Raw genomic sequence first — 18,643 nt, 5'->3', positions numbered from 1 at the left:
CAGGCCTGGGCACCTTGATCTGGTGGCCCTGCTGGAGCTGGAGCACAGATGGCACCAGCTGGACCCAGAGGTCACTTCCAATTTCAGCAATTCAGCAAAGTTATCCTTTCTGGTCTGCTGATTTCTCACTGTGCTCTGAAGCTTAAAAGCAAACCTCTGTTCTCGGGATACCTGCTATTTTTGCTGTAATTAAATTAAAAAACAAACAAAACCAAAAAAACAACCAACTGTTTTAGCATAGATACGCTAATCAATAAAAATAAGCCTGTAACAACACCTGTGACAGGGCACATCTGTATCAAAATCACACTTCCAATTGACTGTGGTACTAACAGCATCCATTGAGAAGAGACCTCCGAATAACCTGAAGATGACACTACTGTTTATTACGCTTGGCTCATACATATTTAAAAGGGATGTAGTGCTGACATGATCTTCATCCCCCAGCAGAGAATCCAGGTTTTATCAGCAACGCACTCTCTCACCCACATAAAAGCAGCTCTTGGAAGGAAGACCATGTGGTGGCAAAGGGACTGGGTTCTGAATACCAGAGATTCCTTCCTAGTGTTCAACCCCAGAAGAAGCTCCCATGCAGATACTGTTCCCCACAGTGCTGACATAGGTCAGGGCTACAGACACATGGCTCTCCTTACCACATCTTCGGTTTGTGCCTAGAATTTGCTGTAATTCAGTCACCTGATGATCACATTTGGTGTAAAAGAGACTTCTTAGTGACAGTTCCAGTACACATCCATATCTTTTAAACAGTCACTCACTGCCGGAACTGCTCAGTATTATTTAGGATGCACAGGGACTTTTCTATATGCAATTCTCAGCACTCTATACCAGTAGAGCACTATCACTGCCGCGTTCAAAATGGCAAAACCCACATGAAACAGAAAGAAAAAGGAATGTCTCTTAAATGTTGTAGCAGGCAGCCTGTATCAGAATCACGCTGCTTTTGGCTATGGGTAGTTCAAATGTATGGACTGACCAAAATTAATATTGAAAACAAAATCTCCAGCAGGCATAGAAGGCATTTTTGAAGTTGGACATTTACGTGTTGTATCTACAATAAATGTGGTTGTTGTGTCTCATATAGAAGAGACACGACACTCCACTGGGCATGAGAAAAGAAAATAAAAGCACATCTGATTTGGGATTTACTTACACACACATACAGCAGAAACTGGACCGTAGCTGATACGGAGATGAACTCCAGAAAAAGCAAAGACCTGTTGCTCATAACAACCTGAATGTGTGATGGTGAAATGCCAGATCTGGGGACACTGATGAAAGAAACAATTCTACAGGAATTGAAAAGAACATCAAGCATTGATCCTGACTTGGTTCGTTGGTTTTTAAATCTTTTGTTTCAGAAGGGTCAGCGTGTTAGGCTTAAAAGCAAGGAGATACGGAAGGTTACTCTGCAGTATTTTCTCACTTAAGATCACAAAAGGGAGCTGTGACCAGGCGTGTTCTGCAGTCATTTACATGGTAACGGATACTGCTGTTTCTCAGAGATGAGGCACAACTCTTTTTTTGAGGAGAAAAATGGATAAACACATTTTCTCTTTATCACATATGATAGAAACCTTTAAGGGGAGAACAAATCTGTTTTTCCCTTGAGTCAAAGTCAGAGTCATTTGAGAAATCAAATGACTATGTTCCTCTGGTTGCTGTGCAACTTGTGAACATCTTAGAAGTGCCTCCTCTCTGCCTAATAGCTCATTTATAAAATCTGCTTTCCACATTGCATCTGCTGTTAGTTCTTCAAATGGAGAGAAATTCACACATCACGAAAGGGCAGCTTTAAAGATCAGGTTGGCATAAGGCAAGGGAAATGGAAAAAGCCATTAAATTTTCCAATCAAGCCCATCTCAACATCACTAAAAACGGCCTGGGGGAAATTTAAGCACACCACACTCAAAAAACCCCTCTCTAATGTCATAAACTATCAAATGTTGCCGTTACTAAAGATAAGGCTAAGCACTTACCAATGCAGGATTTTACTAACTCATCTTAGTAAAACTCATTAATCATGGTGTTAATATTAGTAAATACTACAGCTTAGCTTTCATGTGGCGCAAAGACTACAGCTGGGTGAAAGGCAGCACTTTCAATCTGCAGAAACACTGCAATTATCAAGCTACTTTCCTGCATACTACTGCAAATATCAGTCTTGTCTCTGTTTCTAGGTGTTGTTACCAGAAGCCACTGACTAAACCACTGGATGCTCAGCTCCTTAAAGATTGTCCAGGACTAGTGAGGCTACATCGATACACACAGCATACAAAACAGCCTTTTTCTTCTCTAGCCTTTTTTAGGTGTGAAATGGCCTGAAACTGTAACAGAATTGTGCAACTTTTGATTTCATCCATAACTTGAAATTTATTTAGAAAGTTTAGGAAACAACCTTATTTTGCAAATAGGTGAAACTGAGATCTGGAAATGCAAGCTGACTTTTCCTATATTACTTATCTGAAGGCATTTCCCAAATGTAAAAGTTTTATCTCCATGTAAGTGTGGTCCCAAAGATGTTTTTTCATCTTTTTTTCAAAGCCTTTTCATTTGCTGTAGGTAGGAATAGTGCATATCACAGCCTTTTATCATTTTACATGAACATACTGGATGTGACGGGATTTGATATCACTTGAAGTTTCTGCACTGTGAAAAGGGAAGATATGGATCATTTAAAAAACTGCACATTGTCCCAGTTTTTAGGTGGTCCAGAATCAATGGCAGATGTACTGGACCAAGTGCTCTGTTGGAGAAGACGAGCATGAGCTGCAGTGTATTTCTCCAGCAGTTAACAGGCAGGGCTCCTTCTCCATTACCTGATGAGAAGAACCTGTCATTAGCAGAGGATGCAGTCACTCAGTGAGCACTAAGATGCATCTTAAGAGAACCTTCTTTGTGAGGACAATGCTGTTCTGCCACTAGTGGGCAAGACGCTTCATCTAGCCTGATGAAGATCTGAAAATGGGGATAAATGACTTCACCTTTTCAAGAAGTGAGATCAGCAACTTCACTCATGGTTGGGAAACACACTGAGGGCAGAAACTACTGCAGTATGAAGTGTTCTGTGTTCTTTCATTTTTCCCTTTCAGTCCTGCCAGGCTGTAACATTTGGCTTGCATCTGGATTGTGCAATTAGAGAATTTCATTCTCAATGTTCATCATACTCGTTTTCACCTGATCCTCTATCAAGGGGAATGTTTTTTAAGGGAAAACAGCAGCTGTTGGATGGAGCGTCTTTTTCTTAATATCTAATCTTAACTGATGTTTTCGTGTCACCTAAATTTTATATCTTGGGAATTAAATGCTTTCTGCAAGCTGTGCCATTAATATAAATATCAAACACAGAAATTATATTCCACCCTCCCCAACTCCCCTTATCTATGGGGAAATCCCTTATCTCTCACAGTCAGAAGTAATTTAGGATCAGACACAGATGGGCTGAGATGTGAATGCCTCGGGGAGAAACTGAAATAGCTCCCTGATAGACATCACAGGGGCTGAGCACAGTATCTCTCTACGTTTATTCTGATTATCGTGACGGCTGCCAACAGGCTCTTCTGTTTGGAGTTTGTTGGAGTTCTTTTCTGTACTCTTGCTGCAGACAGCGATAGCGAATGCTCTTCATAGATGAATAAGCACTAATTTATAACTGCAGAGCCCTGTGTTAATAAGCAGGACTGAGTTCTTCTGTTAGTCAGCTACATCAGCTCCCAGTGAGGTTACCACTGAGAGCCAAATGTGGCATGGGAGCCACAAAATTAACTTTGGTCTCCCTGTATGACACTTCTATTGATAAGTTAGACTTCATCAGTAACGCTACACCCCACAGCAACTATCCAAAACACAGCAGCTGGATGCAACACTTTCTAAAGTGTTAGCTGCACTTGGGGTTATTATTATTTTATATAGTATAAAATACTTACTTTGTTACAAACATTATAATGCATTACATTAAATTACACTATATGATGACACTATGTTATGACTATATTCCATAGCAATTATCCAAAACATGGCAGTTGCATAGATGCAAGGTTCCTGTGTTTGAGGATATCATTATTTGCACTGTCCTTTACAATTACAGCTATTCTGGCTTTGAAAAGGCAGACTGTCACACAAACTGAGCTAGATTTTGCAGTGTGTGTGACAGTTGGGTAAATGCAGTGTCTGATGTAGTGGCATTAAGTATATATTTCAGCTAATTCTGTGAGAAATGTAGAATTTCTGTGAATCCAATTATATCATGGAAAAGATAAATGCCACTGCTATTCTCCACTCACTGCAGGTCCTGCCAAGTGCCTTACGCTCTCTCCCTGGCAGTCATCAGGGTGAAGATGTCTCTGAGGACACACACATCCCCCAGTTCAGGTGAGCAGGTGAGGTCAGGCCACGCAGCAGGACTGTGCCCCTCTTACCCTGCTACTGACACAGCTTTTTCCTTGGCTTCCATATCCTTCAGATGGGCCAGCACATGTAGCAAGATGTATTTCCATGCAACAGAAAAACCATTCTGCTTCCATTTTCTAACCAAGGAGAAGAAAGGCAATGTGATTGTTGCATCAGTTTGAAATTCCAGCGGGCAATACTCAAAAGAGCTGCATTTCTAAATTAGCTCAAAAACAGAAGAGAGAAACTATCTGTGGCCTCATTTGAAGCCTGCTGCTGAGAGCCAGTAAGCCCTGTGAGATCTGATATTCTACATAAGAGATTCCAGCCCCTCAAGTTTGCAGCATTGCGAACAGTGAGATGAATAAGAAAATACTCTTTTGTAGCACTTTTTTTTTTTTTTTTCCAAGTTCAACCTTGTTAACGACTGCAAAGTTATTTACATTCTGCTGCTAAAGCATGAACTGCGGAGGGCAAACACCTAATGGTTGTTCATCCTGTTAATTAAGTACTTTCTGCAACAGAGAAAAAAGGAAAAAATGAAACAAAGAAGCTGGAGGAGAAGCTGGGTAACTCAGCCATAGCTACAGGCTGTAGCTCAACATTCTTCATCAGGCACTTCCAAGAGATCATCTTTTTTTGTTGTGTTTTTTTTTTTCCCTCAGAAAAGTACAGGATGAATATCCTATTTCAAACACAGCTGCTGCTCACATGTATGTTATTTCAAACAGCGAAGCACTGATGCAAATCCAAATGGCAGCCATTTCTGTCATTAGAAGATCACTAGCTCAGCTGGAAGAGTCCTTCAGGAAAACCTGGTGTTACCCAAATCACTCAATCCCTCTGCTGGTGGATAAAACAAACTCCAGATCCTCCACAGATGAACATATGGCCTTAAATTATACAGAATTTTGTTTAATCTGTTCTTAGAATATTTGAAGTGATGATGATACATGAATCTTAACTAGAGGTCTCCCATCCATAATACGTTTCTTGATGGTAGCAGACATGAACTCAGTTCAAGCCATAGCAACTAGCAAGTCACCTGTGATGTGAGTGCTAGCAAAAGGTAAGACTGCATGCGTGGCAAAAACCTGCCACCAATACATCAAGATCCATAGTTTTCAAGAATTTATGTTGGATTGCTTTAAATATTTAAAGAGAAGAGGTCCTGTATATTCTATGACAAAGGTAGGACCCAGTAAATTCTGGGTGCCCACACAAAGAAGCAATTAACAAAGTATTTGAGTTTGGCATTAAATTCATCTCTTCTCAGAGTGTTTAAACGTGTGTTTAGCTATAGATTTGTATTTATGGCTTGTGTCAGCAGGATTTAAGTACGGCTATAAATCCAGCCTTGAACAAAGGTGAACTGCTAAACAGAACTTCTGGAGACCAGCCTGTTACCAGCAACCCCAGAACAGCTCTTCTGGGTCAGAGCCTGAGCACAAGCCCAAATGGAAGCACAAAGCTTTCTAGCAGGAAAAGAAAATAAATAAATAAATAAATAAAATCAGCACGTATTTTAGCAGCTGGCAGAATACAGTTGATAAACGAACTCATGTAGAATTATCCCAGCACATATTTCAGAGTTGTGTTGCAGAGGTTAAGCAGGCACAATCCAGTTTCCAAAGGCAGTATGCTACAGTGCGCACCTAAGTGAGGGTCAGTTAATCCACAACACGCTGACTGCTCTCCCAGAGCCAAGCAGGGGCTATCAGACTCCTCATACAGGAGAGCTGAAAAACCACTCAGGCTAAGAACTGCTTAGAGGCAAATCTTGCAGACTTTCCTAAGTCCTCTTGCAGACAGCACTTGAAGAGTTACAAGCCTTGCAAATGAACACTGGGAGCTCTCGCAGGCTTTAGCTGAAGTGGAGAAGATACTGACTTTTAAGTAAAGTGCTGAGTTTATTCTCCCTAGTGAATTCTTAACATTTACATTAAATAAGTGATAAGTAAAGCAAACACAAGAATTTTAAAAGTCATTCACAAGTATTTTTAAATACCTACTTTACCTTATTAGTGTTAATAAAAACTTATAAAAACATTTTCCATTTATTTCCTTTCTAACCTGAGAAATGCCTGTGCTGAAACTATTTAATTTTGGTTTCCTTTTTCTTTGTACTTTACCTTCTCTTACAATACCAAGAAGAGACCAGTATATTGTAAATGGTTCTTACATCCTTGGGAACCTCTGAAGTCTTGCTCTGTTTCTGGATGGTACCACTGCTATGGGGTGAGGAGGAAATACTCTGTGCTGAAGGACATTTATCAACTGGCCAGAGATTGTAAAGAAAGAATAAGAACACAAAATGGCAGTCTCAGCTTTTAGCTGTTATTCTGCAGAAGATCTCAGCGGGGGGGACTATGGATAACCCATCCATCCATCTCACTTTCCCTGCAGTGAAGAACCATGGGGTAACCATGTTTCCAGTCACAAAACATCTAAATGGCTCATCTGGATGATGATGGAGCTGATGCACACATAAAGAGACATAAGGGGAGTAGAATCTCAGTTCTTTTGTCTGTGGACTTTCAAACCACTATTCACTAAGAGACAGAAGTGAAGATAAAATCCACAGAAATCCGATAATTAATAATGATCATTTATGTATACAAAAGGGAGACCGTACAGAGTTTGTTGTTCTGGGCTATCATTCAAAATGAGAACGAAATAAGAAGATATACTTACTCTTGAAGACTGATGTAAAGCTGATTCTGAAAGGCATTCTAGACTTTCAGACAAGGAATGATTGAGCCCTTTGCTTACAGATACCAAGAATGTTGCTTCTACTTCCCAGTTTTTGTTGTCTATAGAAAGCCAATCAATCACATCCTGTACTTTAACTTTTGGCTTCTCAGGCCTCTTCTCTTGCTAGCAAGAAGACTGATGGGATACACAAAGCTAAGGGAAACGACAAACTCAATAAATCACTCTTGAATGCTCTTAAAACAGTGACAATGCCTTTAGCTTTCAACATATTTCTTTGTCCAAGAGATCATTTAAGTCAGAGGCACAAGGCAACAAAAATGACTTCAAGAATGATCCCGGCATTTACTGCCTGATTCACATTACACTAATTCAAGCAAAGTCCTTGTCCTTGACTGACATAACTGTCTTATGTTGTTTTTTAAAATATGTGCATGACAAGATTAGTCAGAGATGATTTTGCTGTCAAAAGAGAGTCTTCTGCAGTTCTGTTCTGCGACAGCTGCAATATGTGCCTAACCTTCATCGTTAGAACATTTTGGTGTTACGTGAATAATATGCCAAATAATATTGTTTCCTCAAATAAACATTCAAGTCCATTTTGTCAAACTGATGAACCGTCAGATCTCTGAATATTTATTCTTCTTATTCTTCTTCTTTCAAGTCTGGCAAGAAGGCACACTTAAGCACTACTACTCCTCATTTTTGTAACACAGTGCGGCTGTATGGGTTAATTTCCATGCTAATTTCCAAAACTGAATGAATAAATCTGACAACACCACAGCCCATACAGTAGCGGCTCCTGGATACTTACAGAAAAAAACTTGTTTTAAGGGCAAATGGAGATAGGTCTCCCCACCTGTCAACTCAAAGGTCTGCTGTTCAGACTGTTAATAGCAGCTCTGTTAGTACTCCATACATGGAAGAGGTTGCAATGTGGTCATCAGTTTGACTGGACTGAGCCTGAGAAAAAACAGCTTCCTTTAGCAAAGGTCACTGTTCACACATAAGATGGGAACTTTGCTGCACACAATAATGAATGAATGCTGGTGGAAAACGGAAGGTGACAGATGGGCATTGAGTGCTCCAGAAATCCCTAAAGCTATGCTCAGGTTTATGGTGTAGGATAGAACTGGAAATAGTGTAGTTGCACCATCCTAAACATTCACTCTGACAGATACCGATGTTCCTTGTCATGAGAAAGGAAAAAACTTCCACAAGGAGCAGCTCTGCCTGCCCCATCTAGTCCTAATAGTCCAAATACAACATCTTTTCATGATGTTGTATGATTTCATTCTACAAAACTGGAAGTGCAAGCTTTTCTTATTAATCTTCTGAGTTCTGCAAGCTCACTGAAGAGCTCTCTTTTTATGGTGCTTTTAAAGAGCGTAATAAAAATATTCAGCCCTGTATCATACTGCCAGTCAGTGAGGCAAGAAAACAGACAAAGCCAAGGGAGAGAAACTCAGCACTGGCTGCAAGCAAAGACTGGATCTGTGACTATCCATCAAGATATCTGAATGGCTTTCAAAGTAGGTAAACAAGGTGCAATAAATGAGCTTTGATTTTCATAGCCCTTGCACTTCATTTTTCATGCATCTGTGATATTTTTAAAAGCTGTTATACGGCAACTGAAGTGCCCTTAGAAATTCACCAGGTTTATGCACAGTCCCTAGAGAATGATGCTGTGCTTCTACTGCAGCTACACAGTTGAAAGAGTCAAGACACAGCTAAAAAATATGTGACATGGCAGGAATGATTATTCATGCACTCCAGTACTGTATCTCAGGAGGTTCCTGGCTATGTAAAGGACTTGGAAAAATGAACTAGAACTTCTGAAGCTCCACCCTGAAGAGAAAACAGCAAAGAGCACTGTTTCTAAATCAGAAAAGTAAACAATTCCATTTCTCTCCTTTCCTGTCATTGATTTAGAGTACAGTCAGTAAAAGAGACCAAGGTAACCGTTTCTGAGAGGGAATTTCATGCAGTCCTTTGATGCAATGCAGTGAAAGTGCTAAGCAAAATGGTGTCAGATAAAATACACGTTTTCTGAGTGCTTTGCATTGTGCATGTTTCTTACAGATACACCAATTGAATCAACTACTAGTACTGGAAAAATAGAAAGTATTAAAACCCCATTACTGTGATGTCCCACTTTATTTTGAAGATGTGAGTGACCTGTGATGGAGATCAGGAAAGCTGAAGTATGGTGAATATATACTGGTACTATCACAGTTATCAGATTGTTACATACACTTCATGTAACTTGAAATTACACCTCATGAAGTAATCTGCTATTTTAGACCTGATTGGTTGCTATACTATGTTCGCTTTACAATATTTTGGCAGTCTAAAATACATTAAAGGACACAGAAATTATATCTGCATCCAGCCTGTTTCTATTCTTTAATACAGTGACAGAACACTGCACTACAACTGTGCTTTAAGTGACTATCAAGATCTTAAGAGATGACTTCCCTCATCTTTTCTTAGAAATACAAACAAATTAACAAATGCAGAGCTAATGTGGTGCCAGAACAGCATAGTGAACATTGATCTCCAACAGCTGAGCTGTGCCTTTTTGTGTTAAGCTTTCCGCACCTTCTTTTCTTCCCAAATTAGTCATGAATACAAGAATTTAATGCTGGGGGGTGTAAGGATGGAGCACAGTCCTGCCAAAAAGGACTTGGGTGTACTGGTGGGTGGCAAGCTGGCCATGAGCCAGCAATGTGCTCTCACAGCCCAGAAAGCCAACCACAACCCAGGCTGCAGCAAAAGCAGCAATGCCAGAAGCGCAAGGGAGGTGACCTGCCCCTCTGCTCTGCGCTGTGAGACCTCACCTGGAGCGCTGCGTTCACATGCGGAGTCCTCGGCACAGGAGAGACATGGAGCTGTTGGAGTGCATGCAGAGAAGGACCACAAAAATGATCCCAGGGATGGAACACCTCCCTAGGAGGACAGGCTGAGAGCTGGGGCTGTGCAGTATGGAGAAGGGAAGGACCTGAGAATGGCCTTTCAATGGGGTGCTCTAAGAAAGAAGGGGACACTCTTTAGCAGAGTCTGCTGTGATAGGAAAAGGGGAAATGGTTTCAAACTAAAAGAAGAGAGATTTAGACTGGATGTAAGGAAGAAGTTTTTTACAATAAAGGTGGTGAGGCAGAGTGTACCCACAGAGGTGGTAGAAGCCCTGTCCTCGGAGACACTGAAGATAAGGCTGGACCAGGCTCTGAGCAATCTGATTGAGCTGTAGATGTCCCTCTTCACTGCAGAGAAGTTGGACTAGATGATCATTAAGGATTTCTTCCAACTCAAATGATTCGATGAAGATAAATCCCTTATACTACAGAGCATTTATGGGAAATCCTACTTTACTCTTAGTAGAATAATTCCTATGATCTCATGAAGATTATTTCTTCCAAAAGTGGAACTGAAGAAGTATGGTTTTCAGTGCCTGCCTGGGGGATGCTTACATGGCTGTAGTACTTACCTGGATGGAATCTTTGCAATGAGGCCAATGTTAAATGTGCTGAAGTGATGTAGTTTCCCTCACCAATCAGCCCTTGATCAGTCTTCTGTGAAGACTGAGGGTCTCATGCCAGATTAAGTGATGAAGCTGCATATACCCTGAGCATGCTTACTGGATTCCATCCAGGGAACAGGAAGCTATATTGATGGTAGGGCAGATTGCTAATTACTTGCTAAAATTAACATACAAGATCAGATTTTTCTCCAATAGTTAGGTGCCAGAACATGCAGATAATTTAACAGTGGAATTTCAAACTGCGTCAGCAAGATAAGCATCTAATCTACAACAGGTTTTAGGCACTTACCCAGATTATTCTGCTGAAAATCTGACCTCCCACTTACTTGCACATTTAACAACCTAACTAGCTCTTAAAACCTCTCCTCCAAGGATTCAGTTTGGAGCAGGAACTATCCATAGGTGTCTAACTTTTCCCATCAAGACATTTGTCAGTCCTGTATGTTCACTGCTCAAGATCATCAACCTGCACTTGGAATTTGAAGGCTGCTATTTTTCTGTATCTGGAGCAAGACTAGAACCTACTTTTCAGTATCAGAGTGCAAAGGAAACAAAAAGGCATGGTGGTTTCAGCTCAAATGTCCTGAGGAGAAAAACACTGAATAATGCCTGGTGAAAAGTACTCTGAATTTCCAGTCTATTGATGCTGGTAGAAAGCAGGCATAACTCTGAGTGCTACTCTCTACCCAAAATGCACAGTACAGCGCCTCCATCCAAAGGCAATTACCTGTTTACCAAATCCTTATCCTGATTAAAACAACTTCACTAGAAAGAATCTAGAAGTTGAACACACCTGCTTGATTAAGCTAAAATTGAATCGATTTCTATTTTGTGGGATTTTTTGTATTTATTTCACTCAAAAAGAAAAAGCTGCAGAAAATTTTCTCTTGCAATTTGTCTAAAATCAATGTGAGACCACATATTCCTTATGCTGAATATAAAAAACTACCAACTGTGGTAACAATTCACAGTCACAGAAAATAACTAACATTCACTCTGGATTTTCACCTATTGCTATTGGAGATTCGACTTGTAAGGTTGTCAATGCTAAGATATAAAATACTTCTGTGGAACAAGATGATCTTCTTTTACAAAGTCTGCTGTTTCTGCACAGCTGCCTTTCATGAAACCAATCTTGTTTCTATTTTCCTCCTTTTCCCTCACAAAAATTCTCTTAGTCTGATACTTTTCAGTCATGATTAAAAGGCATTTCTCAGTGTCTCCCACTAAATGTTCCTACTCCTTTTTTTTCAGAAGCTGGCAATGACATTCATATCTTGCCTGGTATTTCATATTGGACCAATTAAGACGATGAGAAAACTACTGCAAGATTTGGTTGCATAAAAGCATTACGCTGCAGGCTGCATCAAATGTTTGTGAATAAGCAGGAAGGATGAGGTGGTTCAGTAGTGCTGGTTTCCTAAGCACCTTCATTCTGTCCCTGCCCTGGTAACAGCACTAGCTGGCAACAGTTTATGCTTATTTGCTATCATTCATGTGCTGGAATTGTCGTGAATATCCCACAAAAGATGGAACTTGTCCATATGTTTGGAATTCAGTCAAGTATGTCCACCCCCACCCCCCCTGAAAATGATTTAAAAAAAACAAAAACAACACGATTAACACTGTCAAGCAAGCACGCTTATATTAAGAGTTTGTTACTTGAGAATAAAAGAACCTCAGGACTGTTCAGCACTACATTTCAAATACAGTGAACCTCTTCCAACTTACGACATCTTAATATGAACACAAGACAAGTGGAAGTCACAGATTTGTGCTTGGGTGTCAATAGTGAGCCTGAACTGTGACACAGTACCACACTGTGCAGCACTGGAGGTGTCCTGGCTGCTGAAGGGCACACATGAGGGTTATGTCTGTGGCTACCTGGACAGTAAAAAAAATGAAGCAGTTTCCTGACCTTTTTTGATTCAAGGAACATCTGAACTAATATGTTACACTACAACTCCCCAGACTAATTCTGCACTACTTGTTTGTGTCCCTAATGCGCTTATGGTGTTACCTAGCACTGTCAGCTGGCGTTAAAAGCAGAAATTGACATGAAGTCCAATAAGCCCAGTGATACTTTACTGGAATAGACCAGCAAGAGCAGTAAGTGACCACATGTTACATTCTAGAGAGCCTGAGGCTTCACCTCCAGTTTGTTGCAGCAAGAGGCTAAACAGACCAAAGGGAAGAAAGGAAAATCTGCATCTTTCACTTCTTGACTGTTTTACCTCAGGTGACAGCAGCAGCCTTTCTGGGAGGTGGAAGCTATCTTATCAGGCTGTCCTCATCTGGGTCAGTGTATAAAAAAATAAACCCTCAAATACAGGGAAATATACAGGGAAAATAGTGAGAAGAATAATGTGCAAGCTTTTCTACTATTCCTGTCACCATGCAGACACAGAAGAATGTAACTGACATTGAAAGTCACTTCCTCAACCAAGCAAACCAAATTCCTCTTTCAGATAACCTAAGAACATTACTGGTCAATAGCAATTTATCATCTATTAAACTCTGTCCAGATTTGGAAAGAGAAAGAAATTCCAGAGCCAACTAATGAAACTGTTGTCAGCATTCTCCTTGGGTTCATAGCCTTTATTGAATCAACTTGTAAATCTCTAGATCTGCAGGGCTTTTGAAAGGCTCTGTGCCCTTTACCTATATTATGTCTTTCCTTTCTGGTAATGCGGCCAGAAGTCTGATTTGGGAAGTGATTCTAAGACCTTGGAGACATGGATGAATCAAGAAGCAAGCACCTACCTGAGATGCTTCAAGTGTAAAGTATTTGCATGATTGAGATCTACTTCCTAGCATCACATGAGCATTTTCAACTGAAAAAAAAACATGTTAATGTGTGAACCTGAAACACTGAGCATGTCCTTGTCCTCTCCTGTTTTCTTGTGCTGCTGTAGTTCCTGTAGCCCTTACAGGTTAGTGCTGAATGGGTGCTAGGAAGTGTGCAGCAGCTGGAGGAAGTGAAGGATGTATTATGTTTCCTGCAGTCAATAACTCTATGACAAACTCTTCTAGCCTCTGGTTCCTGTATAAAGGCAGTTACTGGGAAAAGCTTTCAGAGCAAACAAACCCGTAAATCTCTGACTGTTGTTCTTTGTAGGGGCTGGGTTACAATGAAAAGGGACTCAAGTATCTTTGAAATAGAAAATGCCAGTGCCATAAAAGCCATAACTTCCTGCAGCAAGTTCCACTCCTGTTGCCAGATTCCAGTCCTGCTACAGATTCATGCTGTCACAGCAGTGCACTGAACCTCTGGGCTGTGATTAACCCATCTGCACATGGTTCTCCACTTGATCCACATACACCCCACTGGTTCCCATTTAGCAACCATGTCTTTCCTAAACAAACCTATGGAGACTTGAAACAGAACTAATTTCATCAAATATGTGCAGCTTTCACTAACTTCTGCATTCAAATGGCTCTTACCTCTTTCTGGTGGTACTTTATTGCTACCTTTAGCTTTGCCAAATCATGACATTTCTGGGGGTCCAGCTCTTCACTTTGATCGTCTCTGTGATTGAGAATAATCTCTAATTCTCGGGAACTCCGTGCTTGATCCAAAAGGTCCTTAGCAAAACGCTTGCATTGCTGAGAAAGCTCTTCATACTCAGCCTTGAACTCATTTTCCACTTTGCTGAGCTCTTTCAGCTCCCAGCCCAGTCTAAAGGCTGTCAAGATGGGGTCCTCACTTGATAAGGCAATCAGTGAGGGGCTGGCTAAGGCTTTGTAGATGTTCAGCCTGGACCTGGAATGCCTCAGGCTGTCCACCTCTGAACTGGAGACACACTCCACACAATTGCATCTGATCTGATGTGGGCGTGGAATAGTTACCCGTCTTTGGACAAGCAGTTTGATGATTTCATAGTTGTTGGTGTGAGCCGCCAGCATTATTGGTGTGATATCTGGAGTGAATTCCGAAAACTGTGTGTCCATCATCAAGGTTGGAACCTATACGAAGGGAAAAAACATGGTCATATTTCATTTGGGACAGAAGAAAACTGATGTTCCTCCTTCATACTGTTATAACGTGATCTCATAATAAAACAAAGTTTTTATAACACCGTACATGCCTTCAATCCTGTTGCGTTTGTGTGTATGCACACAATTCTATTCTGGCAAAACCATCTTGCCTCAAATCTTGACTCTCTGCCCCCAGAACAGGATCAGATTGGTGTAAAAGTAAGTCACAATCCCATCTGAATGCTTTATATGTGAACTCTGTCTGAAACGGCTACTGGTTCATATACCTAAAGGAGAACTTTCACAGGAGAAAGGAAGACAAAGGCACAAGCAATTACACAGGAAGAAAAGCCTAGAAACACTGAAAAGATTTCCACAACTATCATTATTTCCATTATATACACGCATTAGCAGGCCAGGAACCTACTGACAACAGGCCCCACACAAACCAAACCAAACTCTGGTCCAAAGCAAAGCTCTTCCTCACCTTTCCCCTACTATTTTTATTTGAAATTACTTTTCAGTGGAAGGATACATTACATAACTGCCCTCAGAATAGATCTGTTTTTATTTTAATGGGTTTGAAAAAAATTTAAATGTAAAATTAATGAGCCATAGTCCACTACAAATAAGACACTCCAGGGTGTGCATTATTCAGCTACCGTTGCACTTCTCAAAAGATGAGCTTAATGCACACCCTGTTGTGTCTTATTACTATATGCAGAGTGCAAAATTAGACCGAAATGCTCTTACATCCCAAGCACGCAGTGTGTTTCCATTTGCAGCACAGGCAGCTCTCTTTGTTGTGTGTTAATCATTACTCAGGCATACTGTACTTCATGTGCCCACCGCTCCTGCCCTGGCAGCTGGCGTCCTGCTGCTCAGGGGGTGATTGCTGGTTTTGGTGAACAGTAGGCCTGCTTCCCCTCGCAAATGTCAAAGGCATTTCATAGAAACAACTGTCAAAGAGTTCTAACGACAGGAAACATTACTCAGTCCATAAAAAAAACCAAAAGTAAAGTAACAACAACTAGCATGCAGAAAGCAGCTAGCAATCTTTCTGTGGGCTAGATGTAAGACAGGTTGTGAGACAGTGAACCTCTGACCACTGAAACTGATTTCCCTAGGAGTGAATTGCCTTTGTAGAACTAAAATGCTGAGGACTCCTGGGCTGGTGCTGATTAATAAACCTCTTCATGCATCATTCACCATGCAATGCTTTCCCAGAGGCCAGCAGCACACTGAGGTATGGGGTCATTTACTGGAGCAGGGCATACTGGGAGCCTAGAGGCATTCCTGGAAATACTATGAGTTTGCTACCCCAGTGGCTGAATCTGAGGAGTTAAATCACACACAGGGGCAGTCGTTGCTAACAAGGCTCTTCCCACAGAGGCAGTCAGAAGGGAATCTATAAATACAGCACATGGCAGGGAAACAGAGAACTGTAGTGATGGTTTTCTGCAGGTCATGGAGGGCTTGGAGTCTCTGTGCAAGGTTGGATAATGGTATTTTAAGATCTCTGGTAACAAACAGCTGAAAGCAGCTCTCTTTGTAAGGTCTGTGACATTCTTTCTTTTCCTTTGCTTAGCTGGTTTAGGTAGTTTGTTAAATGTCAAGAGAAAGGTGCATGTTCCTCTTTTCTTTCTCTCTCTGAAGTGTTTTTAAGCCCTGCTGCTTGCATAACTGCCTTTATCTTTCTTCCCCTCCTTTGCTCAGTCAGTTGCTGGCTGCTGCATTCTGAGCCTCTGCCTCAAAGGAAGAGCGCTTTCCCCTTCTCTATCACCCCTATTACTGTCAAGTTTAATCTTGTTTTCCTGTATGGAAATTACTGTACCCAGAGCTGTAAAAGAATTTTCAGCTATGTACAGATGAGGTATTCTTGTTGCTCAGCAAAGGGAAAAAGCCTTGTAGACAAGGTGGTAACGTTACAGGTGGGGACAGGGCTGCAGTGCTGAGCATGTCTGCTAATGTCCTGCTCCTGCTGGATCCAGGGCTCCCAAAGGAGTTGTCTCAAGGAGTGGGATCAAACTGGGGGTATCTGCCAAATGATCTCCCATCATTTACTCTGGCTGCTGTCACAAGCCCTACCCTCACGGTTAAGTTCTGCTTTCATAGAAATCAGGCAGCCACTCTGCAAAAGATGTATTTGCCTGGGCAGCTTGCAGCACTTTAATTAAAAGGACATGAAGGGCAATGGCAGCGCAGAGAAACAGGGGCTCTCTGGAGTCTGGAAACAGATCGGCCTAATGCCTCACATTACAGGAACTGAAGCTCACTGTTGATTATAGCTGAACAGCAAAACAAACCAGCAGAAGGCAGAGCAGGAATTGTGCAAGGGATGGCGGCTGTGGCCTCTTCCCTGTATCTAGGTGATCCAAGGACCATGCACTGGCTAAAAATGACATGGCTCACAGTGATCATTTCTGTTGCTGTCTTGCACATCTCTCTGATAGCCTGCATCTTAATGAACAAGCTGTCTTGTTTTAGAGATGGGACGATGCAAGGAAAGCCTTTGCTCCTAAGGCTGCATTCTGCCTACTGTCACCAGAGGGGCAGCAGATATTACAAGATGCTGTAATTGCTGATGTTCCTCCTGCACTACTGACAGGTCGAGTTCATGTTTAGATCAGCTTTTTCTGTGTTTTGGGTTAACTAAGAGTGATGGAAGCAGAAGAGGAATAAATTATTTCACCCTAAAGGTCTCTTGCTAAGCTTTCCCAAGGTTATTTTCATTAAGTGACCTGAATAACAAATTCTTTTCCATTAACCTCACCAGCTGACACAAGCTGTTAAGCTGAGTCCTTCAGAACCTTATTGTCAGTGCTTGCACAGGAGCATGTGCCATCCCTGTTGTTTATCTTGTTAATGTTCGTTCAAGAAATTGATGCCACTACTAACAACTAGTGATCAACTGCTTGGTACCTTCTTTCTTGGATTAACCCTCATAAATGTAGGCTGCTCAGCACTATACCACCGCTTCTCTGAACGATACCGCAGTGAGTGAAAAATCTCATTTATTTGAAGTGGAGGGGGAAGTGAAACGAGCTTAGTTCTGTAGAGGAAAAGAAATTGGAGGATTAGCTCACATAAAAGCACCGTTCAGTGTGGCAGAGCTCTCCTGTGAGCAGAAAAACAAAAGTTGTCGGTTAAGTAGCACAATGCTGGAGAGAAGCTCTGCATAGGAAAAGCAGGAATTACTGCTCAAGCTAGTAACTAGTATGGTTACTAGTAAAAGGGGAGGAAATATGAAGAAGAAGGAGAAAACACAACAACAACAAAAAACAACAAACCCATCTAGTACAGAAGAAGTGAAGGCTGTGGTAGGCCTTCTAACAGCTTTACTTTGGACTACATCTAGAGTAGTATGTGTGTCCCAAGAGCACAATGTCTGGGTCAGAGTGGTGAGAAGCAATCCAGCTGAGGGGTTCTATGCTGCTCAGCAACGTGAACCAAAGCAACCTAAATGGATGGGACCAGGAAATACTTCAGATGGTTAGAAATGCTCATTCAGCTTTGAACAAGGAGCCTGACTCTGTCTACTATTTGGGAATGGTTGTCTGTTTGTCTTCTGCCTCTTTGTACTGACAGTCCTCCTGATTACAGCCTGGTAACCCTGCTACCCAGTCTCCATCATGTACAGGGCTCCACAGCATTCACCTGGACTGCAGTGCACACAACTGTTGTTTCCCGAGGTAAAACCCACAGTGCTCCAGGCCTGAACTGAGTATGCAGGCATGCTAAAACAGTGCTCTATTAAACAAAACAGAGTTGTACAACTTCATGGAAGATTTAAATGCAATGCAAGCAGAAATTCAAGCTTGGGTAGTTTTTTGAGCAAAGATTTCCTGTTTGTAGTTCATTTTTCTGTTTGTAGCTCTATGGGGGAAGTACATACACCATCCGTGAGCATTGTAGCAGGCGTGGACAATTGCTGTCATTCTAGAAAGATTTTGCACTACGTCAATTCAGCAAGAGGCTCAGTGGTCAGAAGGAGCTTTAGCAGTG

The 18,643-nt window shown here is 41.4% G+C and overlaps 1 protein-coding gene across 1 annotated transcript in view; it reads right to left on the bottom strand.

Moving 5' to 3' along the window:
• Positions 1-18,643, bottom strand: part of TRPC5 (transient receptor potential cation channel subfamily C member 5) — an 87,283-nt gene that overhangs the window by 29,304 nt on the left and 39,336 nt on the right. The window contains exon 3 of the mRNA XM_015860650.3: positions 14,105-14,626. Coding sequence (XP_015716136.2) covers positions 14,105-14,626 — 522 coding nt within the window. The remainder of the gene's footprint in view (positions 1-14,104; positions 14,627-18,643) is intronic.

This window comes from Coturnix japonica, chromosome 4, assembly GCF_054131305.1.
Source record: "Coturnix japonica strain WE chromosome 4, WE-NBRP24, whole genome shotgun sequence".
Lineage (NCBI taxonomy): Eukaryota > Metazoa > Chordata > Aves > Galliformes > Phasianidae > Coturnix > Coturnix japonica.
Note: the sequence above shows the minus strand (reverse complement) of the source record. Positions and strands in the feature narration are given on the sequence as shown.